Here is a 24,623-nt window from a genome sequence, read left to right on the forward strand (position 1 = left end):
TTGAATTTCCTTCTGTGATTTTCAGGCACTATTTGACTGGGTAGACATTGCTGGCAGCAAGTTAGCGTCGATGTCCCCAGTTGGAACAGATCTGGAGACAGTGAAGCAGCAAACTGAGGAACTTAAGGTATGAACTAGTGATTTATTTCTTTTATATTTATATCTGTATGCATTTATCTGTGTTGTTTAGTATTTTTCGAGGGTCAAAAGCAATTTTCATTTTCAATTTCTGCTAAAAAAGAATCTCTGTGAAAATTTCCGAATATTTCATTGCAAACTTTTCATTTTAAAATGTGCTTAATTTTAAAATCTATTCCAAATTTTGGTGAAACTACCATTTTATTTTTTAATACAATCTGATAGCCCAGAAATACTTTTGGCATCATTCATTCTCTTTCAAAAGCTATAAGGTTATTATGTACAGGGTTCTTTTGCTATGACCTTTATGTTTTCTAGTTTCTAATGAGACAGATTCTTTGAGGCTCTAAGCAAATGCCTCCAAAGCTTTGCTTCTGCCATTATAGGCTTTATCTAAATGCTCACACAGGTCATGACATTCCCAGTACATGAGTAAGGTGAAAATAAAATTTTCAGGCTAACTTAGAAACCTATCTGCATGGGTCTGGATCTGTGACTGAATATGCCTCTGACATTGGTAGGCTGTTATGCTGTATTTAAAAAGCAGGGATGTATAACAATCAGAGAATGTTCTTGGTTTTGTTGCTCACTTGTAGATTTTGTTGGCTGTGGGTAGGTCGTTTTATCTATTTTATGGTGTAACTTCAAATGAATCATAACCTTACATAGTTCGGAAAAACATATGTGTGCAGGTTGTATTCAGACTGCTGCACAAGTTATGTGTACAAGAGGGTGTTCTAGTAAAGGAAAATTGCTTTCAGTTCTTTTGAAGAATAATTCCATTTGAAGTTTAAAGCATTATCCCATTACAGTCACAAGAGCTAGAACATAGAATTATAGAATTGCTTGTGATACATTTATTTGTATTCTTTTTCTATTTACCATAGCAATTTAAGACAGAAGCTTATCAGCAGCAGATAGAAATGGAAAGACTAAACCATCAGGCAGAACTATTGCTGAAGAAGGTAACACAGGAGAGTGACAAGCACACGGTTCAAGACCCTCTTTCAGAGCTCAAAATATTGTGGGACAGTCTAGAAGAAAAAATTATAAGTAGACAGGTAAATATGCTTGGAGGTGGGGGCTTTATTCATGACTCAGATTTCTGCAAAAAGATCTTTGTTATGTATAGTGTTTATATTTACACATTCCTTTTAGTTTGGAAATTACAGAACTATATGTAATAGAATTTGAATTTTACAATTCATTGAGGAGTTTTTATGGTTTTTTTAAAAAAACCCTTTTTAAATTCTCTATCAGCACTGCCCATTGAATCATTATTATTTTGTTTCGTAGCAGTTGAAAACATGTTTATATGGGCAAAACTAATATTAGCTGCTGAACTGAGCACTTGAAAAAAACCCCAACAACTTAATATTTAACTATTTCAGTGTTCTTTCCATATATTATCCAACTGAGAGATTTAAAGATGCAGTGCTTTGTAGTGTACTGTTTTTTCTAAACTGAATCATTCCATGACAAAGAAAAGATTTTAAAAAGATCGTGCACTGAATTGCATTTATATTGAAATTATGTTTTAGTGATGAAAAACTACTGACATACCTGATGAGAGAACCTTCAAACTTAACTCTGCCCTAGTTGCATGGCTTCTTCCAATGTCAGGAATTTAAGCCTGGAATGTAAGGCTTTACAGTGGAATTGCCAACCCAGTTTTAGTTGTAAAGCAGTTGCTTGTGCTGGATAACTGTTTCTCCCTGGTTTTTATGCTATCATATGCATGGACTCTGCTCTGGATTATGGTGACTAATGGTAATATAAGACAATTCAATAGCACTGTGAAACTATTTTATGGTAAATTTTATTTTTACTATAGCACAAGCTGGAAGGTGCCTTGTTAGCCTTGGGGCAGTTCCAGCATGCCCTGGACGAGTTACTGACATGGCTGACACATACAGAAGACCTGCTGAATGAACAGAAACCCGTGGGTGGAGACCCCAAGGCTATTGAAATTGAACTTGCCAAACATCATGTATGTAATTATAATGAATATTAACTGAAATGTTCTTTTGATATTTATCTTCGGGATGAGTCTTGTAAAACTTGATAATTCTCTACGTAAATTTCCAAGATGTGGATTATAGCTGAAATGCAGGCTTGGAATAAATAGCATCTTTCCTCTTACTCCTCCACATTCCTTCCTTTCTTGCATATGCTATGCAAGTGGCATAGGTTTTAGCCAAAAAAGAGCTGCTCACCCCAGTCTCCACCTCTAATCACCTTCATTTGACCTAGGTAACTCAAAAGTTACTGCACCTGCTACTCTCCATGAAGCAATACACTCTTTGATTATTTTTGTTTAAGCCAGGTTTCACAAACTGCACAACTGTTGCAGATCTCTGGTTCTTTCTTCCTTCTCAGAACGTAGCCATTTGTTGTTCTGAATTCAGCAGAATTGTATGTCAGTTGGGTCCAGCTAACACTGAGAATGCTTCTATGAAAATCTCTAAACCCCTCATCTTTTTTTCTTTGTTACTTACAATGTAGGATTAACTTTTTAGTTTTTTGGTTTAGTATTTTTACTCCTCACTGTGACTTTGGAACCCATGGAAGAATGCTTCCACTATTTCTTTGTTTTGAAGAGTATCTCCCAGGAGCGAGAGATCTTCCCTGCCTCTTTGTATGACACTGCGCTCCATGATGGTGTATTCTTTCTAGGTTTGAGGATTTTGATCTAACCTCATATAGCCCCTCCTTTTAAATCTGCCATTTAATTTTTGGCCTGCATACGATGTGAAAAGTATTCAGAGTTCATTTTGGATTTTGAAAGAACTGATTGAAATTGACAGTACACAGATAATTAAGGTATTTTCATTGTCTGTGTTAATGCAGTTATGCAGCTTCTGAAGGCTTATGTGTGGTTAGTTGGAATTTGAGCAGAGCACAATATCTACATGGCCTATGTGACTACTGTTACAAACAGGCCCTTTCAAAACAAAGTAAATAGGATTACAAAACCAGGTTCTGCTCCATGAACCTTTTATATTTGTACCTAATGGAAGTGTTTTACTAGTGAAGAAGCATCCAGACATCATTTATGTCTGTGATGAAGGACTTCAGCAAACACATGAATGAATCTACTTCCTTTTCATAATACAGAGTTTATAGGTTAGAAAGTTCACACAGTAGTGCATCCTGTGGTAGCCTGGAAAAACATCCATCCCTTGAATAACTTCGGAAAGAATAGACCTTGTTCTTAGTGAGTCTCAGCAGGAAGGAAGGGATAAAGATGCGTCTGCTTCTGTGAATATCCCTTTTTTCACCATTAGGAGAATAAAATAATAATAATCTTCTAGTGCTTAGCTTAAAAGAATTAAAGTAAATGTGATGGGTATTTTGTATTCAAGGGCTACTTGTGATTTGCTGTTTCATTATGTGCTGTATATAGTTTATTTTACAATTCCTTTGTATTTAGCTTTGTATTTTTTCCATATGCTAGCATTTGAGGTAAGTTTGAGTCAGACCCAATAGAAGTTAGTAGTCATGAACTTGAATTTCTTAGATAGGGTTTACCATTCCCTTCCCAAACATTTTTCTTATTTATTTTCCTCTTTCTGTTCTTTTTTTTCTATATTAAAGCCTTCTTTTCCTCCCCTGTCCTTTTGAAAACAGGATTTGTTTCCCAAATGTCCTTTTTGCCTTGTGTGCTTTTACTATGATTGGTGATAACGGGTTTTTAAGCAGACGGAAAAGCTCGTGTGGTGTTAGTACTACAACCATTCCCCAGATTTTAGCACAGCTCAAGTGTCCTAGTACCCTGACTCATGTGAAGTGAGCCATGAAATGCATAAAAAGATATTGCGGCAGTCAGGTTGTTGTAGAGCACAGTGGGCACATAGTATTCAAAGAAAAATCATATTAAAGAAAAGCATGTCATAACTTAAGTAAAGTGAAGAAATAACTGTTCCCTAGGGCTACTAGAAACCTTTGATAATTTCAGAAACATGTATATTCAGAGGGAATATATTATTTTTTCCAAGATACAAAAATAAACTTTGGCATTTTGGCAGAACGGTCCTTTTAGTGCTTTTGATTGATGAGGCCTTAGTTATTAGCTTTCATTGCTAATACCTGTGCTGATGTTAAACTGTTGTCAGTGGACTGCAACTAGTTCAGTCACTGTGATTGCCTTCATTCAGTAATTTACCAACATGGCCAGTGATACATGCTGTATTACAATTGTAGGTGCTACAAAATGATGTTTTAGCTCATCAGTCTACTGTGGAAGCTGTTAAAAAAGCAGGAAATGACCTGATTGAGTCGAGTGCTGTTGAAGAAGCAAGTAATTTACGGAGCAAGTTGGAACTCCTGAATCAGCGCTGGCAAAACTTGTTGGAAAAAACAGAACAAAGGAAACAGCAGCTGGACAGTGCCTTGATCCAGGTGAACAGGAAATGATCAAATATAGAAATAACTCAGAAAAAGTGTCTTTTTACATGAAATACATAGATGCACGTATTAGAAGTTTACCTAAATCAAAACCGTAATGCAGACACCCCTGAATTTGGAGAATGTTTGAATCCAGCTGTATCTTCTGCAGCTGGCCTCTGTCTCTTTTATTGCTGAAACAAGACTTCAGCTTTTGGTCTACATGTTTTTAAAGGGTGAAATTTCTGTATTGGTATATTATTCAGGGAAAACATTGGTCTCACAGTAGGTCATTTAGCTTACTTTCAAGATTTCCATGTTTTTTGGTTTTATCCTTCAGATTGAATCGAGCTAGTTTATATTTTGGTCTGCTTTTTTCTTTTTTTTTTTTCTTCCCCTTTCGTTTCATTTGATCATTACAAATATCTGAATAAATCTGTTGCCAGTCTACTTATGCACCTAAGCTGGTATTAGAATGGAGAACATTCTAAGTAAGGTCTAAAATGATATGGTGTAATTTAGGCACAAGGTTTCCATGGGGAAGTTGAAGATCTGCAGCAATGGCTGACAGATACTGAACGTCAGCTGTTGGCATCAAAACCTGTTGGAGGCTTACCAGAAACAGCAAGAGAGCAGCTTAATGCACATATGGTAAGTATCAGTATTAGAATGCTTTGCAATTTGTATTTCAGAACTAACCATCTTTCAAGAGTGTTTTTGGTACATATGGAGCACGTTCTATATATCACCATGTCTGTACAGTATCTTATAAAAATTTAATAACCTTCAAAACAGCACTTATTTCCGGTGTAGTTTAGTAGTCTATTGGGACATATGCCCAAAGCTGAACCATTAATCGTGTTGAGACAAATAAAATAGCTTTTGCATCCTTATTCTTGGAAAGAAAAACAGAAGATGTTTGCAGATTTTTCAGTGATTTCTTTTCTTTTCTCTTCTGACCCCATAAGTAAATTAATGCTTTTTCTAAGATTTGAAGATGAACCTAAAAGCGGCCCACATTTATTAAACCTTGACTTAAGAGACTTGATCCTTTATTCCTTACCTAACCACAGCTGACATCATTAGCATAGAAGTAAGAAGGGCTACTGGCTCATAGAGCCTGTGCTTTAACTAGAAATGTCGAACTGACCAGGATGCCTGAATTATTCCCTTTCTTTCTCTTTAAGAAATATTCTATGGATTTCTCTGCTCCCATAGAACCATAGAGCTTAAAAAAAGACTCTTAAACTTGATCTCTTAACTCAAAGGAAGGTGGTTCATAGTGCTCCATTTATGTAAAATCATGCTATGCCATTAGGCCAGGATATAAACTTCTGGTGATCTAAACTTCTGAACTCCTGGCTCAGATGTAACAGTGGTATTTACTGAACTGTCCTTGAACTCGAATATACCTGACACAGTTTCCATTAGAATGCTACATTGTCAAAGCATTAAAAATAAGATTTTATTTTGGAATGATGCTAAAGGTCATTGCTCACCAACATGGAGCACATTTTTTTCCTTCCTCTTTTTCTGCCAAAATTTGCCAGTAACTATAATTGAGAAAGAAACTTAATTTACAGTTTTAAAATCAGTTATAACAGGAAGCTAGATCAAAACACAGAAATAATCCTGTGCTTTTGAACCCCCCTGATCCTTCTCTTTTTGTCTTAAAGGAAAAAAAAAAGGAAGAAAAGAGCTTTTTTTTTTTTTATCCCCTGTGAGGGTGGGATATAATTACAATTCCCTTTGTAATTCCCTTTGCTTTTTTCATCCTGGACTTAGATCAGGACCCAAAATTTTTCCATTGAAAGCTTCAGGATTTTCTTTACTATATTCTTTTGCTATGCAAACGTTCTATACCTACAATGCTTACAGACTGATTAGTTAAAGGACCTTTAAACTGAATGTAGTATTATATTTGGACCAAGTCTGTCTGTTCCCAGTAATATGTATTTTAGATGTACAATCATTCCCTAACTGTACATGAACACTGTAACAGATTGTTACTATACTGGTGGCCATCGTATAACTTCAGGCATTGGCTGTTACCAACCTTTAAAATAAAGAACTTGATTTTCCTTTAGTTAAACTTATGTGCATATATGTGTTAGTTCTCTCTCCCTCTTTTATTTTTTTGTGGCTGAAATGTTGAGGCCAGTGTCATGTTGACTACTGGTCATCATAAGTTCCAAATTCAAACTTGGTCCTAAGTGATACAAACCATTTCTGACGTGAAACTGAAGGAGGAAGTTTTGCACTATGTTTTGATTTGTTTCTCTTTGGAAATAAAGTTATGAACCATCTTGTTGTGTATAAGACCTGTTTCTACGGATATGAATAAAAGATCCCTCAACCACAATTAGCTCACAAATGGAGTTGAGATTGGGCTGCATTTCCAGCTAAGGCAACTCCAGGAAAACAGAAGATATGAAGAGACGTTACAGGGCACCAGTAGGAAATAGGCTTAAAAAGAAGCCTTTTTATCTGTCCCAGTGCTGCTCAGAACATCCCTCTCCTTTTCTTAAAACAATCATTGTTCTCAGTTTCTTCCTGAAAATAACTTTAATTGCTTCTGGCCTTTGGAGAGTGTGACTGTACTGCAAAATTAACAACTGTAATGGGCTGTTGTGTCAGGCTGAGCCCAGCCCCTGTGTTTGGAACCACGCCTGCCTTGCCTTGTCTCACCTGTGCTGTGCTTCTTGTGTTTACTTCTGAGGGGTTCTTGTGCTGTAGGACAGTAAGATGTTCTGGGGAGTTATGGAAACTAGAAATATTCTAGGGAGGTTGAGAGTGTAGGAGGAAGCAGACTAGGCAACGCCACTTTTCACAGTCCTCAGAAAGAAAGCAAAGAAGCTTTCTGTCCTGTCAAAATCTTAAGCTCATGATTAAACAAACCTGCTTCCTGTTTTGCCCTCCTATTTGATCAGGTACAAGCCCTGCGTACCTTATCTCTTAATCCAAAGAAAGTGTTTGGTCTGGGCTTTTCTCCTGGGAATCAGAGGAAAAAGTAATTTTCCTCTTATTTGCAAGCCATTTATTCCTCATCTCCTGGAAGGCATTCGTCATTTGGGCGTCTGCAGCAACTTTGTGAATTTTGGTTTGTCTGTTAGAAATATTGGATGTGCCCATTTGAGTGAGAGTGAGGCATGAGAGGTCCCAGACTCTTGCCAGCTTACTTTTAAAATGGTTAAAAATGCATCGTTAGTAAAATGGTGAACAGGTAAAACATATGTTACCGTTATTATTCCATCTTGTTTTCTATGTCTGAAATCTCTTCAGTGCTCATGCCTAACAAGTGAAGGAAGATACAGCCAAAACAGACAATGTACAATAGAACAGCCCTCCCAAGTTGTCCCACCCACTTTTGAAGGTGTATGTTGGAGGTCTGGGCTTTCAGCACATTGTGTAATGCTGACACTTCTTGTGTTTTGGCTACAGATGGACTTTAAAACCAACCAAGCTGTAGCAACTCTTGTGTAATAAGTGCATAGTACTTTCTTTGCCAAGCTTTGGATCTCAGAGAAGACATTGACAGACAATACAAGTTCCCATTTCCTGAAGAACTGGGCCCTTTCTTTGCTCATTTGGGGGTTTTATGAATTACATATGTTTCCTTTATTAGTCTTAATCATACCTACTAAATGTTGGGGGAGGAATAAATGGTATACTGGCATTTAGAAAGAGTATTGAATTTCTACCTTACTTGTTTTTCTGTGCTTTCTTTATTCAGGAACTTTGTGCTGCCTTTGAAGCCAAAGAGGAGACATATAAGTGTCTAATGCAGAAAGGCCAGCAAATGCTTGCAAGATGCCCAGAGACTGCTGAAACAAACGTTGAGCAAGACATAAATAACTTAAAAGAAAAATGGGAATCTGTGCAAACAAAGCTCAGTGAAAGAAAAGTATGTGTTTTTACATAAAGATGGAAGTGTAAATCATGTGTTTAAGGGTGTTAATGATCAGTGCTTTTATGCATGCATACTTGCTTGATCTTTTATATTTTAAACCAATTGTAGAGACAGGCAGAATGTTTAGAAAGTACTGAGAAAAATGAGTTTCAAGAAGTTAATTACCCCTACTTGGAAGGGGGAGGATGGGTGGGAATGGCTCAAATCTGTTCTGTACAAATACATTAACTGATACTGTTACTGCTCATGTAGTAGGACTAGGGCTTTTCCGGTTTTTATTGCAATAATCGTAGACAGGAGAGAGGCTCAATGATCGTTCAAGTTTATCTCCTTCTCGGTACAGAATTTCTGCATTATTTTTTCTAGTTTTTATCCATTTATTCTTAAAATTCCCAAACTCTTGGCCTTTTACCACTTACTTCAAGTGACTACCTTCTGTTCTAACGGAACAATAGCATGATTTCACTGATATGCAACACACATATGACAACACCAAAATGACAATTGAGCTTTAATAAAAAGAAGTGGTCTAGGAAAACTTATTCTTTGTTTAATGCAAGTTTGATGACCTCCTTGAGGTGTTGTTACTCTTCTATTCATCTCCTTGAATATGCTCAAATGTAGGCTGTTATTTTAAAACTCAGAAACTTTAAGTTGGAAAAATGTTTTAAAATGCTCAACTAAAATGGTTTACTGCAAAGTGCTGAACTAAAATGGCTTCCTTGGCCGAAGCCCCTGCACAGTATCAACTGCTATTAAAGTATGACCTATCTTTACAGACCAAACTGGAAGAAGCCCTCAGTTTAGCAACAGAGTTCCACAACTCACTTCAAGATTTCATCAACTGGCTTACTCAGGCTGAGCAAACTCTAACTGCAGCTTCTCGGCCAAGTCTTATCTTGGACACTGTCTTATTTCAAATTGATGAACACAAGGTATGTAAAGAAACAGATGTGTAATGTTTTTCTCCCACTCTGTGGAGATACTGTAACAATGTCCAAATGAACCCTATAATGCTGGCACTCGGAGAAACATTTAATTTGTTTTAAAATTACATTTTATAGTCTTTTTCACTATATCATTTTTTATCAGACTGAGTTTTTTCAGTGTTTACCCAGCAACAGAGTATTGAGTAATTTTCTCCCTTTTTTCCCAAGGTTTTTGCCACAGAAGTGAACTCTCATCGAGATCAAATCATAGAATTGGACAAAACTGGAACGCATTTGAAATATTTCAGCCAGAAACAGGACGTTGTCCTTATTAAGAATCTGCTTATTAGTGTACAGAGCCGATGGGAAAAAGTAGTTCAACGCTTAGTTGAAAGGGGAAGAGCTTTGGATGATGCAAGGAAAAGAGCCAAACAGGTAATGGGACAACAGCTGTTTTACAGCTCTTTGAACTTAGCTGTAATTGCGTCCAGATTCTTGACAAATATGGTGCTTTAAAGCACTTACAAAGCAAGCCTGGGTTTAGTGTAACAGACAGTGTTGAGTTAGTGGAGCAATTTCTGTGATTCAATCATAGAGCACTTCATTTGGGAGGTGAAAGCGTCATTTTCAACCCGAGCAGTGACTTCTGTCTGCAGTACAGGACAGTCTGAAAGAAGAAAGTAACAGCATGGATTCCAGATGTGTATTAGTGCCATCTGTCCTCAGAAAGAAGTTTCACAATCAACCCCATATACTTCAAAGAATGTGATGACCCCTTTTCACTAATCTGTGGGAATATTCCTTAGTATTTTCTTCTTGGATCTGTGTTGTGCCTGTTTATTAGTCATCACTTATCACTCAATCTCTTATGTTAGTTACTGGACCAATATCTTCTGTGTGATAACATGTCTCCATTTATTTCCTTATGAACCTGGAGAGGTGATGTTTGTTTTTTTTCACAGTTTTCTTCACTAGGAAGCATTCGTGTTTTTTTCCTTAGATACATGTTTCCCTCACCGAGAAAGATAAATGAGAAGATGCAAAATGTGTGAGAGAAATGTAATCTGTTTAAATGGCAATAGGAAATTCTAGCTTCTTTTTACTCTAGTGAACATGATCATTCAAGATTTGGTGATGTTCACAGCCAAACCATGTTCCCATGTTCACCACTACCACCACTCAGCTCATAGAGCAAGAAGTTCTCTGAGCAATAAATTAGCCCATAAGCCAATCACGTTACTTATTTTCCAGCCATTTCTCTTGTGCATTCCCACACCCAACAGTTCTGCAATGAGATGGCTTTCATCTCAATATCCATTTACAAAGCTGAATACAGTGTTATTAAGATGACAACTTTCTGTGTAGAGTGTTGAAGGAGTACTGACGGCTACCAGTGTCAAGGCCTAATCAACAGCCCTGAACAACAGGGTCCGGGAGCCTTGAGAAGTTTCTGAACTAGTTTCTTGTGCTTTCATGTGTAGGCAGCCCAAGCAAGAAGAATTTTCAAAAGAGAGAGAAATGACCAGCTTAGAAAAATGAAAACCCCAAGAGATGCCACTTTGTGAAAGCTCGTTGAATCTTTAGTTTTTCCCTGCTTCCTTCCCCAAAGTGCTCTTTTCGTCAAAACAGGAAGGAAGATCAAAAATCTGTTCCTTGCCCATCAAGATAGCATTTGATATAATGAGAGCACTCAGGGGTGTTACAGGGAAAATCTCGGGCAGTCATCCAGACAGAAGTTTTCCCCAGTGATCTACTGCTATCGTCCTATATAAGCAATAGCTAATCCCCATTCTTTCTGTATTTACTATCCATTACTAAAAATGTAGAAATCTAAATGGCCAACACATCAACAGATGTTATCAGTATGTCTCTGACAGATGCATACTATGTGTGCACATCCTGTACATTAAAGGTTGCTAATTCAGTTAGGAGAAGGGAAGCTAAATACAGTGGGCACATGGTTTAACTGGTTCTGTTTAAGAGACCAGGGAGAAAAAACACATCAAATCTTGTCAAAGTCTGCCAATCTTGGTTGGAGTTTAATGTTATTGAACTGTTTTATGAACCAGTGAATTTTAAAATCCATGCAAATCTCACTTTTCTTTAGTTCCATGAAGCCTGGCACAAACTTATGGAATGGCTGGAAGAGTCAGAGAAATCTCTGGACTCAGATCTTGAAATTGCAAATGACCCTGATAAAATAAAAATGCAGCTCGCACAGCATAAGGTGAGTCATGAAATGCAAAGTGCCAAGTGAAATGTAGGTGAGTCTATCAGCCTTGTGCTGTTCAATCAGCAAAGTAAGTAGATTTGTGGCCTCGCTGCAATGGAGTGTTTATTCACATAAAATTAAATGGTGTTTTAAGAGGGGCTGAGTGAAAAAAAAAACCAAGCACTTTTCACGGTACCTGATATGTTGGGGAATGGTTAACAATGAAGAGGAAAGACAATAATACAGGATCATGGAAACTCTGAAAAGCAAATTTATACCTTTTCAGAATAGGAATCTCTGAAGGGGCTTTCTTTCAGTATTTATACCAAAAATTTACCATCCACTTATTTGAGTTGAGATTTTCCTTTTAATACTGCAGGATGAATTCAAAACTGAAAAATAATCTTGTATTTTGATTGGCAGTTGCTTTTTATGTCAAGTGGAAATGATAATGAAATCCTCTAGAAAGTACAGTAACAGTATTAATAACACAGGTGATTTCTCTTCATGAGATTCCAAATTCTGAAAGCAGCTTTTCACAAACCCAGTTGTTGTAGGTGAAAATGTAAAAATCTCCCTCATTCACCTGGCTTTTCAGACATGTAATGATAATGTAAAAGCTTGATAATTTTAGCAGACACAGAGCAAAAGGGAAGGCTAAAGTAGTCTTTACTTAATTTTTACTTCTCTAAAATGTCTGGCATAATATATTATTGAGAACCGAGTGGGTGAGTGATAGAATCCGCAGAGATATGATTGTGTCTTAAGATTTCTCATGGAGCAGTTTCATCAGAGTATTGAAAGACTGTTCATTTTTCTACATTTTGGCACATATTTACTTTTCATGTCAGTTTTATGGTTCTCTATTTACTCCTGTGTTTTCATTCTGCACAATATTCCCAAAAGTTTACATATCTAACTTTTTATTTTTGCTGTAGCTTCTGGTGATTGCTCTTACCTCCAACAAGTTTTGTCATGTATATTAATGATTTGTTACTGTGAGAAAGCTGACTGTTGGTCAAGCAAAAGTAGTTTACCTGTGTTTGCTGTTAAAACTTTTAGATAAAACCTACGTTGACATTCTGTTATGCTGACTCTGCAATTTAGTTTGTTTTGGGATTGCTGCTGTTGCCAGAATTTGAAGTTGGTGATGGGAATTGGCAAGGGGGAATCTTGCTGTTAGGACAGTCTTTCTTGTCTCCTCTGACTCTTAATCTTCTAATCCTTTCACTCCTCTTTTTCATTATATATTCATATATATATATATTTACCTAATGAGTGTGGTCAGCACTTTGTGACTTTGCTTTGAGGTCCTTTCAGGACTTTATCCTACTTGTATTCTTCTCCCCTCTTCAGAAATGTTAAACTTGATAAGCTTGATATTTACCTTATACCTACAGGTTTTATGAACCCAAGCTTCCTCACGTGGATTGGCAGACTCATGCTTTCTGTCACTGATATAGCTTCTTTCATATAAAATGCCTGCAGAGCATTTCTGCTTGAGTTGCTTGAATCTTGTTAAGGAATGGGATGAAATGTGCTACAGGGACATAAGGATTGAAACTGGTGATCTGGAGGAAAAAAGATGAATGTGTGTGACAGAGGGAGTTCTGTGAACTTTGTGACTTCAAACTTCAAACACCACCCCCTCAAGAAATCAACTCAATTGTTTTTTAATGAGTTGTCAAACCTCCCAGCACTGCAATGTCCTTCCTTGTATTTTGAGTCTTTTCCTTCCACTCCCACATATACCCCGTGTCTGTCTTTGTCTTTTCTGTCCAGCCTTGAAGGTTTCCTTGCTCTATTTAGTTAAGGATTTTGCTATCCAAATTGAATGCGTGCTGTAAGCAATAATTTGGACTCGCTTTTTGCCAGCTGTTACTGCCAAAAAAAAAAGTCCCTGAAAAAGAAAAGCCAAGATAATATGTTTTCTCTCTCACTCATATCTAGTGTGTTGCCAGGGACTTTTGGGGGTTATTCATGGTCTGTTTATCAGAATTTTTTTTTCATTTTTAGGAGTCAGGAATGGAAAAAGCAATGTTAGGTCACCCAGTCTATTCCTGTGCTAATGCTGAGTGTTCCTTACAGTAAATTTATATGAACCTGGCTAATTTTATCTGTATGTGCCCATCTTCCTTAGAAGGAAGGTAGCTAGATGAGTGTAGTCTCAGTAATTAACTTACTTGTCTGCTCCTGGCAACTTAAACTAAAATCTACTTTCAGTTACACATCTGTGAAATCAAATGAAAGTAGATGTGATGTAGTCTCTCAAGGAATGAACTGCATGACTGCAACCCTTTGCTCACCTTTAAATCTGTTTTTCCTGTATGATCCTTCTCTGGCAACAATTTAATTGTATTTCTTGGTGCAAATCTAGTAACACTGTGCATGTAGTGTTAAGTAGTTAATAAACCCCATCAAATAAAAGAAGCATAGATGTATTGTTTATATTGAAGGAACTTTTATAAAAAGCTGATTATTTTGAATATCTTATTTATTTTTACTCTAGTGCTAACTTGACAATTACATTCTTTCCTGAAGTTTGTTTCCTTGTTTTATATGAGGAAAACAAAAGGACAGTGAGGAAAAACTAAATTGCAAGGTAGATGTTGCTGCTTTTTTTGTAACAGAAAAAAAGGGGGGAAAAAAAGAATACTTGATTCTATATATGAGTTTCCTTAAAGCACACTTGCGATTTATTGATTTTTTAAACTGATTTCCTGCTAGTGGTTCATGAAGATGTGAACGAAAATATTTCAAGCATTTCTGCCATTTCAAAGCTGCTGTGTTGAGCTGGTGTTGTCTTTTGGAAGTGTTCCTTTATTTAATTATTTACTCTATCAGTTGGTTAATTCCTCTGTGGTATCAGATGAACTATGTTTCTATGTGCTCCACTGTGCCTGTGGAAAGCTTCCAGAGGGTCTGTGCAGAAGGACCTGTCAGAGCTGGCAGGCAGATGCAACTGCTGTGTCACTGTCATTGTTCAAAGTCCCTGGGCACAGAAACCTGCTGGTGATCTTGATTTCTAGCACAAACTGAGTTACAGGGCTGTCACCTGACTTCTTGTGCCTGGATCTACACTGTGGCATACAGTTGTTCCCAATTACAGTATGTTTCAATCTTAAGAGAGTTAAAGGCTTGTGGTTGGAGGTTTCCCAGCTTGCCCATGTTGAGCTAAACCAGAATAACCTCTGTAGCTCTTGGAGAGCTCTACAAGTGGCTTGAAATCCTAGTTTGTAAGAATGTAGTGTGAAGAATGCTCAGTTAATGGCTCCCAAAGTAGCAGTTCTTTCACTACCAGGCACCCCTTGCTGAAATTTGGGAATATTATGGTAGGACAGGAATCATTGCCCTCACCGAAGGAGGGGTTTTGTGAAAGTTATTCCAGTAGGCATAGAGCTACATTTCCAGAGAAGGACAAAAAGCAGGGGTCTGCCAGTGTCAAGCCCCACGTAATTTCAGGTGCACTGTGGCACTAGCATAGAAATTTTGCAGTAAGTTTAAAATATTCTTGCAGCAACATTTATAATTAACATTGCGAATAGTATGTCAAAAATTAATTAACAATGGCCTGTAAGCAGTTGATGATATATGGGTTTTTTCCTTTTCTTCCATATGTGTAGGAATTCCAGAAATCTCTTGGTGCCAAACATTCTGTGTATGATACCACAAATAGAACTGGACGTTCCTTGAAAGAGAAAACCACCTTGGCTGATGACAATTTGAAACTTGACGATATGCTGAGTGAACTAAGGGATAAGTGGGATACAATTTGTGGAAAGTCAGTGGAAAGGTAAATGAAAACTCTGTAGTTATTAATCAAATAAGAGAAATGCTTAGGAAAATTCTTTTGGCTTCTGTTTTGGGTTTTCTTGTGTAAAAGTAAAACCAGAGTGGCTAGCTTGTTTGATAATTAGGAATGTCAAAGCAGTAAAATACTGTAAATGCATGCTTTCCTTTTGGTGTGGAAGAAGGGTAGGGGGAGGGAGGGGAAGGAAGAGTCCTTTAAAAAGGCAAACTGTTTGAAGTTCTCTGGAGGTGCTGGTTGACAGAACATTAGCCTGCAGCATATCCATATGGCCCAGTAGGCCAATGGCATCCTGGCTTGTATCCGCAATAGTGTGGCAAGCAGAACCAGGGCAGTGATCGTTGCCCTGTACTCGTGTTGCAGCCTGCCCCAGAAGGGGAGGGTAACCTGGGTTCTTATTAACAAATCCCTTGGGGTGGATTAGAGTGAAATGACACTGAATAATCTGTGTTTGTAAACATACATATGTAGGGTTTATTTTAAGAAAAATTTTGTTTCAAAGGTAAACAGGTATGTTGCTGTTTTGGGTGTTATCATCTATAGCAATATAGCAACATTAAAGCGTAGCAGTATAGCACTGTTAAAGCAAAGCAATGTTAAAGCACCTATAGCAATAAAACATAGCAATATAGCACTATTAAAGCATAACAATATTAAAGCATAAAGATAACACTTAAGGAAATACATAAGGGAGAGAAAGGGAAAGAAAGGATAAGGATGGAAAGACTTATATATAGTCACCACCCACAGGATCCAGCGATGAAACTTGATAGTCTATTGGTTGAAGTGGTGGTCTTGATCTGTTGGGGCTGGGGGAAGCCCCCTCGCCAGAACTCAAAGATGTTATGAGTTATTATACACTTCTAGCTCAGGTGAGAATGCCTTGTACCTCCCTAGGGCGGGGAGTTTTACAATGGATAGTATCATGGGACATGTCACTGATTCTCTGACATCTTGTAAGAGAGCTGCAGCTGCCTATTGTGTCAGCATCATTCAGGATCCATCATGGTCCGATATTTGACGTGCATAGCCGAGGCTAGATGTGCAGAATTATGTAAAGGGAAGACATTGGCATGATAAGAGGGATTCTCCCACTTTGCAGGATTTGCCTCTTCTTAGCCTCTTCCGTTATCTGGAGATCCAGTTTGTAGCTTCAGGTATTCATCTGCACCTAGGATGGCTGGACAATGGCACCCCCTTACCTGATTTGAAGGCCCTTTGGCAGTATTCAGGGAGGGGTGGGCTTTGCTGGGTGAGCAGCTGTTTCTTTCCAGTTTGCAAAAGTCTTTTGGTGATCTTAGAATGTGTAAGTCATTAAATGTTTCAGTCTCTGACAACTCGGCACTGGTGAGGCCACACCTTGAGTACTGTGTCCAGTTCTGAACCCCTCACAACAAAGAACTTGAGATGCTGGAGTGTGTCCAGAGAAGAGCAATGGAGCTGGTGAAGGGTCTGGAGCACAAGTCTGATGAGGAGTGGCTGAGGGAGCTGGTGGTGTTTAGCCTGGAAAAAGGAGGCTCAGGAGGGACCTTATTGCTTTCTAGATGAAAGGAGTTTGTAGTCAGATGGGGATCAGTCTCTTCCCGGGTAACAAATGACAGGATGAGAGGAAACTGTCTCAAATTGTACCAAGTGAGGTTTAGACTGGATATTAGGAAAAATTTCTTCACTGAGAGGGTTGTAAAGCATTGAAGCAGTCTACCCAGGGAAGTGGCTTAGTCAACATCCGTGGAAGTGTTCAAAAGATGTGTGGATGTGGCACTTTGGGGTCATGGTTTATGGTGAATGTAGTGGTGCTGGGTTAACAGTTGGACTTAATGATCTTGCTGGTCTTTTCTAACTGTCAGGATTCTATGATTCTGTTATTTTATGCTGAAAATGTGTTCTTAAAGTGTATAAATTATTATTTTGTGTGTGTGTTCTGGGGTTTTTTTCCCCTCCCAGACAAAATAAACTGGAGGAAGCCCTGTTATTTTCGGGACAGTTTACTGATGCTCTGCAAGCTCTCATTGACTGGTTATACAAAATTGAACCTCAACTAGCAGAAGATCAGCCAGTACATGGAGACATTGATTTAGTGATGAACCTGATTGACAATCACAAGGTAATTCCAAAAATACTTTTTTAATTACTGTACTGCTCATAAGTGTAACATTGTAATGCTGTCTTTATCTCTGACTATTCTGTAATTTTTAGAAATACGGAATAGTTTTGTAACACAAATGTAATCAACAATACATTTGTAACACAAACGTAATCAACTCAGCATTGAGATAGTCCATTTAATGGTGCTGTCCTGTGTATTTATGAATATCATGTCATATCACAAGTATGCGTTTATAAATGTGTGTCTATGAGCAAGAGATGGCAAAAATTGTTTTACCGGAAAACTCTGGGGCAGACAGCTCTTTTTTTAGTCCATCTGTTAACCAAATGTCCAGTGCACTTGTCATGACTGCAGCAGCCTTTCAGACCTGTGGGGCTGCTGTATATTTATCAAGCAAAGTAGTTGCAATGCTTAAGTTATGCACAGATTTCAACTAGACCATGAGCCAGGAAGCTTGCATTGGAAAGCTGCAGTATTTTGTTACTGAAATGGTTTAGGAGATGAGAGCAAGTAAGAGATGTTGGACTTTGCCTTTGAATCCCAGTTTTGCAGTTCAGTATGTCAGAAGAAATGACTGTTGAAGTTACTTGTATTGCAAAGGCAACACATAGGCAGAGCTCTGGAGCCTGGGAAGATCATGAGGTAAAGGTCCTTCTGTTCATCCACCACTGACTTTCAGTATCTCCTCCCCGCTGAGAAGATTTCGTCCCTCATGAAAAAAAGTGTTTGGAAACATGGGTTGTTGTGGTAGTTTGGGCTAGGCCTTCCTTGGTGACCAGTTTGTAACCAAGGAAGGGTCCAGATTTACCCAGTATTCCCTACGATTTTTACGTAAGCCAGACTATAAGAAGAAAGGAGGAGAGGCCTTTGCTCTCTTTCCTTCCGGTGGCTTTGAGGTGCAGGTTCCCTGCTGTTGAGTCTGCCGTGTTGGGGAGTGAGGCCTGGTAAGGCCTTGTCAACCTTGGGAGACGGAGGTTGGCAGCGATCGTTCCAGAGCGACTCTCGGTTGTCCCAAGGAGAGTAGTGAGGTATTTCTTTGCTAACTCTTTTAGTGAATAGATTTTGGGCTACTAATTGGGATATATATATATATATATATATTATTTTGGTTTTGTTCCTTTTCCCTTCCCCCTTCCCTTTCCCTTGTGAAATTGTATATATTTCAATTGTATATAATTGTAATATAAGTGTAAATATATTTTAGCTGTCTCTCTCTTGTTTCGGGTTTTCTTAGTTGTTTTTTCTCCCTCTTCTCCCTGAGGTTTGGGGGAAGGCGGGGGACTTCTTGTGGTAAGGTTTGGAGACTTGGCAGGGAGCCAGCTTCAAACCATATCAGTTGGCTGCAATTAGGCTGCAATAATTGCTTCTGAAATCCCATTGTGTATCACAAGTAAGTTGTAGTCAGTGGCATGGTATACTATAATTGCCGTTATCTTCTTTTAAGAGCTTCCTTTATGTAACTGGAGCTTGTTCCATCTACTAATGTGAACATTTCTTCTCATTTGATTTCTTCTCATAACCAGTAGTTTTTTGTTATTTTTTGCATAAGTATGCCTCAATGAGTTAAACATTTCAAATATATTTGATGGTGCCTAGGTTTTCCAGAAGGAGCTGGGAAAAAGAACAAGTAGTGTCCAGGCTCTGAAGCGCTCTGCGAGGGAGCTGATAGAAGGCAGTCGTGATGACTCTTCCTGGGTCAAAGTCCAAATGCAGGAGCTGAGCACTCGCTGGGAGACAGTTTGTGCCCTGTCAGTATCCAAGCAAACACGACTGGAACAGGCTCTTCGACAGGTAAGGAATACTACTGTCACTACGTGTACTCTGTGAGAACTAGTGAAAATATCTTGCAGTATAGTTACCAAAAATGTAATTTCATTTTCACTTAATGTCATTCACTTCCATTTCATTTGAAAATACTAATTTCTTGCTCATGCATTGCTTACCTTGTCTCCATCCCTTTACCGTGGCACATAAATAGTGCCTCTTAGTATTTATTATTAAAGTTATTATTAGTCTCTAGCACAAACGCAATACAAATGTTTCAAAGACCTTACCATCTAAGGAAATCACTGAAGTTGCACTCAAGCATGAAGGATGATTAAGAACTATGCCCCATTCACAAGAAGCTGGAGATTGCAATCGTATTTATGCTTTTTGTGCCTTACTGGAAAGAAATAAATTTCTGTATTGAAAACTTGTTTACATTGGCACAATTGCAATGCACAGTGAATTACATTGCAGAAAAGATAGTTGTGCTGAGTGCATTCAGGAGTTAGAACAGTCTATGTATGTCAATACTGTCTGGTACCAATCCCAAACAAATAGATCTATCTGTATTGTTTCCAAACCTGAGATAATATGGATGTACAGCTCTCTGAAGATATACTAGCTTGGACTGATGCTAGGATGGGGCTCCTCCAATAGCAGTGTATCCACCGTGTACAAAATTCCTGCTCTGCTTTTCCCAGGGTTTGTCCAGCTCTCCAGTCTCTCAGCAGACACAATCCAAAGCTACCTCAAACTCTAATTGTGTCTGAATATGGCTGTGCCCAAAGGTGAATCTTTCTTGTTTCTCCAGACATAAAAGGGTCACTCTCCCACAGGCTGTCAATTCATTTTGCTTAACTGGTGATTTAGGCTGTGCAGAAAATACAGTTCTCATCTTTCCAGCTGGTCCCTGAAAGCAAAGCACCTCCCTTGTAATTTGTCAGTGTAAAGGCATGACATTCACAACTGGGCTGCAAATACACTATAAATCAGATGGCTAAAAGCATGAACAGGCTTTTAGGCTTCCTATAATTTTTTGAGAAGCATGAGCTATTTTTACAGTTATGAAAATGTAGTACTGTATATCATTGACTTTTTAATGGAAAGATAATGTGCCAGTACTGCTGTGTGATTAATGATTCTAAATGTGGGCTCAGTCTCCTTGTGTAAGCTGCAGCGTGTCTGTCAGATCCCCTCATGAGTGACCATGACTTTTTGTATTTTAACAGGCAGAAGAATTCCACTCTGTTGTTCATGTCCTTTTGGAGTGGCTGGCAGAGGCAGAGCAGGCTCTTCGTTTCCATGGCATCCTTCCAGATGATGAAGAGGCCTTGCGTACGCTGATAGAGCAGCACAGGGTAAGCAAGAAAATGAAGAGGATCCTCTTCATTCTAATTGGTCTGATAGAGGGTAAAATAGAAGAAAGGAGGCAGTCTGTCCCATGTAGTTATATCCAGCATCCAGTGTTGGTTTTTGAAACTCTTTCTATAAAAGAGAATCTAGAAATTTAATGTAGTTGATAGTTTAATGTCCATACTGGTTTTGGGCTCTTGTTTGAGTCATCTTGGCTTACTGAGGAAATAATGGGCCTTTAGAAAGTTACTGTAAACATTTAGAGACAGATTCAGACCCCTCTGTGCAGTATATGGTGCCTGCAATTACAACACAGATGGCTACAGTAGCAAAAGTATATCTGTCGTCTTAGCACCATTGATCAAAACGGCGTATACTTTTCTTTCGAGGTCATTTGTAAATGTCAGCGGAATGATGTTATCATCCATTAACCTTTTCTCATGGTGAAACAGCGTGCTGTCATACTTCATAAGCATTAGGTACTGAAATACTGCAGTGGCATAAGTACTGAAGAAAGTACATTGTGGGCCATCAAACTAACTTTGCAGTAATGAAATGGGAAAATGCCTAACTAAAGAGAGGAGAGGTCATATTTTCACTCTCCAAGCAAGAGGCTACAAACACCCACATTTAAGCCCATGCAAAACTTGTTGTAAGTGCAGTAGTAACAGTTCCAAGAGGAGTTTTCAATGTACTTAGTATGCAATATTTTGAAAAAGTTGTCAGTTTTAATTTAGGGCCCTGGAAACTGGGTACTATTCATTAGCTGGGGAATATATGTATGTATGCATCAAATGTATGACTAATGTTGGCAGTAGCAACCTAATCTCTCTGATGCACTGAAATTTGTCTTTAGCTGCCTGTCGTCCACATGTGGTTCACCATTCCGTTTTAATTGATTTTTTGATCTTCTAAATACAGAGAAAAGAATGGAGTGAAATCTTAGGTCCACTGAAATAATTAGAAAAAAAAATCTTAAATTTCTTCTTCTGCACTGTAGATGGATTAGCAAAACAGTTCTGTACTAAAGTTCCAAATTGTGCTGCCAAAGCTGAAGCATAACTTCGAACCTCAAAGCAAAGCAGAGTTTGTCTCTGAGAAACCCTGTCCAGCTGGGAAGGATGATTGCTAGCACAACACAACCAGCCTCAGTGTTAGATGTGGCTGTACTGTACTTAAATTTTTTTAGTAGGCTTTGTAAGAGGTTCTCCCAAACACATTTTCTTCTAAAAGGCTAAAGAATAGAAAGAAATAGAGAAATTGTTAAGCTAAGAAAGATTATGGCACTACTGCTTTACCACTCACTCAGTCTTCCTTGAATAAGTGATCTCTCTTTTTAAGCTTATAACATTAGCTTTCAAGAAGAAAAAACAGAAAATCAGGGAAGAAGGAATATGTATTCCTTTTACACCATATACCATTATGTATTATAATGCTGCAATATTTATATAAAAATACATTATTGAAATTATTTACGTGAATATGAAATATATATTCCTTTTGTCACTGTGGTTCTTGTAAAATAGTTTTGCTGCATTTGTGTTCAGTTGTGTGTTGAAAGGTTTCTTCTCAACAATATTTTATCCAAATGGTCCATCTTTGCCTATTTCTGATTTTATTTTCTTGAATAATGCACATGATTTAGTGAATTCTACTCAGCCAGAGATTTCTGTCACTTGTCCTCCTCTCTGGGGACTGAGATCTATAGTGGATTAATACACTGCACTGCTGAATGAGACGCATCCCATCTCCTCTCTTGTTAATGTGTCTGTATCACTGGATTGCCACAGAGCTCAACACAATTGAGTTCATCCCTTACTGAGTTCATCCCTTACTGAGGGAAAGCTTAATACGCTGTATGTAATGCATCACAGATTTAATTTTTGAGATATTCTAGTATAGCTGGGCAGGGGAAACAATGTAGTTGCTCATTCTCCTCCTGGCCTCGGCTTATTTTGGTAATCTCATTAAAACCCACTTCAACTTTTCCAAAACTATGTTGAACTGAAATATTCTAAGGACTCACATTTTTATGAGAGGAGGTTTGCTGTTATGATTGGGTCTTAAACTCTGACAATAATTTAAGCTTAAATCAAAATCAGTTAACAAATCTCTTTAAATATGGAGCCTACATATTCCAGCCCTCTAGAACAAAGTTGAAGAGACTGTCTTTTACACTTTTATTTCATAATAATTTCATACTTTGTTAAGGTACAGAATAATGTCATTATGACCTGTTGAAGAATCTATTTTTACAATGTTTTGGTGATTTTGAATTTTCTAGGATCTGACTTGGCTCAAAAAAATTCAACTAGACGCTGAGAGATGTTGGCAGTTCCAGTTAAGGGTTCTCACTAAGAGAACATTTAGGCAGAATAGTAAAACCATTGTAGTAAAAATAACTAACTGGGGGGGAAAAAAAAAAAAGGAAAAAAAATAGAAAGCAATGCAAGCTATAGAAAGGATGGCGAAAGCAATGCAAGCTATAGAAAGGATGGCAAAAGTCCTCCGTCAGTTTTTTTCCTGTTGGTTCCCCCCTGCACCCATTTGTGGTCCTGCCATCATAGGAATAACAATGGCTATGAGCTTGGATGCCTAAAACTGTAAACATCCTTTTGCTTTTACAAGATTTTTCCCACATGGCAGTGCCTCTGAAAACAGATGGTTAATTAGCTGTCTCTGTTCTTGCTGTGTCTCTCCCCCTCAGCTGCTGAGTTTTCACATTTGTGTTAGTTTAGTATAGCTGCTCCTGAACTCCTCTGTCATCTTGTCTGAGCGTGTAATTATAGTTGGGCATTTCCAGCCTCTGCTAGGAGGTTGATAGTTTATTATGAAGAATTTCTGTAACTGACAAACCAAGTCATTGAAATGTTGCTGGTAGTGATTCTAACCATCATATAGTTCGTTTACAGCATTTCTAAATGCTGTGATTTTCCTTTGTTTTTTTTTAATAAGGGTATGTGTCTTCCAAGTATTTTGAGAGTGGTAGGCTTTTAAGGAGTGGCAAGCTGGGATAAAGGTTTTAGAGCTGTGTTTAGTACTTTCTGTGGAACAGGCTTTTTAAACATTTTAAGTTTTTCTCATGCAAATTAAACTTGCCTTTTGCAAGCTGAATGTTTTTGAGCAATCAAGAGGCTCGTTGACCGTCCAGATTATGCACTCGAATTTCTCTTGCAAATTTTTTCAGCATCTAATTGAAATTATTACCTCTGCTTTAGGAATTTATGAAGAAATTGGAAGAGAAAAAGGCAGAACTGAATAAAGCAACAGGTATGGGAGAAGCTATTCTGGCTATCTGCCACCCAGACTCCATCACCACCATTAAGCACTGGATAACAATCATCAGAGCCAGGTTTGAAGAGGTCAGTATATGTCAAACCATCTTCATTGCAGCAGTCTATCTTTGATTGGAACATAGCTGACAACTAATATGGTAGTTACACTGGGAGGAAAAGATCCAGCTGTTGAGAACTAAACATTTAAAATACCTATGGGGATGGATGTTAATACCATGTTTCCCTAGGTTTTATTTCAAAACTTGCAGGGCTTTAAGAACTAAAGCAGATGGCCAAGATTCCTTGTTTGTATGTATTAAAGGAAATACTGTCTGACACTTCCCAAGTGAGGAAAGCCAACAGTTTCTAGTTGTAAGCTTAAAAGTTACAAAGGACAGAAAATACAGGGCAAATGTGAAGGATTTTCTGATTGCATCAGAGAGGATTTCTGTCCAACGTATTCTTAATCTAGAGATTTTCAAATTATTGAAGTGGCTGCAGGTAGGTTGCAGAGTGTGTACCACCCTCAACTGTTAAGGTGGTATTTTCTGTTTTATATTAAGTTTAAAGAAAAACAAAATACTGGTGTTAGTGAAGTATGGCTTTAAGAATGCCCAGGAGGAAGATGGATGCCAAATCCTGTGTGATTCAGAAACTTACACATATTGTCTGTTATAATTCTTAATATGTTGCCTGAAAGTGCTAGTTACTGTGTTTAACAGCACCTAATCCTGAATA

General features: G+C 38.0%; 1 protein-coding gene across 31 annotated transcripts in view; it reads left to right on the forward strand.

Annotated features, from left to right (window-relative positions):
• Positions 1-24,623, forward strand: part of DST (dystonin) — a 306,991-nt gene that overhangs the window by 264,741 nt on the left and 17,627 nt on the right. For all 31 annotated transcript variants that reach the window (XM_032682528.1, XM_032682533.1, XM_032682525.1 and 28 more), the window contains 14 exons: positions 26-127; positions 1,026-1,199; positions 1,973-2,128; positions 4,342-4,539; positions 5,047-5,175; positions 8,258-8,428; positions 9,214-9,369; positions 9,592-9,798; positions 11,471-11,590; positions 15,199-15,368; positions 17,328-17,487; positions 19,087-19,281; positions 20,487-20,615; positions 23,829-23,972. In XM_032682528.1, the coding sequence (XP_032538419.1) occupies positions 26-127; positions 1,026-1,199; positions 1,973-2,128; positions 4,342-4,539; positions 5,047-5,175; positions 8,258-8,428; positions 9,214-9,369; positions 9,592-9,798; positions 11,471-11,590; positions 15,199-15,368; positions 17,328-17,487; positions 19,087-19,281; positions 20,487-20,615; positions 23,829-23,972 (2,211 nt within the window). The remainder of the gene's footprint in view (positions 1-25; positions 128-1,025; positions 1,200-1,972; positions 2,129-4,341; positions 4,540-5,046; positions 5,176-8,257; positions 8,429-9,213; positions 9,370-9,591; positions 9,799-11,470; positions 11,591-15,198; positions 15,369-17,327; positions 17,488-19,086; positions 19,282-20,486; positions 20,616-23,828; positions 23,973-24,623) is intronic.

The sequence above is a fragment of the Chiroxiphia lanceolata genome, chromosome 3 (genome assembly GCF_009829145.1).
Source record: "Chiroxiphia lanceolata isolate bChiLan1 chromosome 3, bChiLan1.pri, whole genome shotgun sequence".
NCBI lineage: Eukaryota > Metazoa > Chordata > Aves > Passeriformes > Pipridae > Chiroxiphia > Chiroxiphia lanceolata.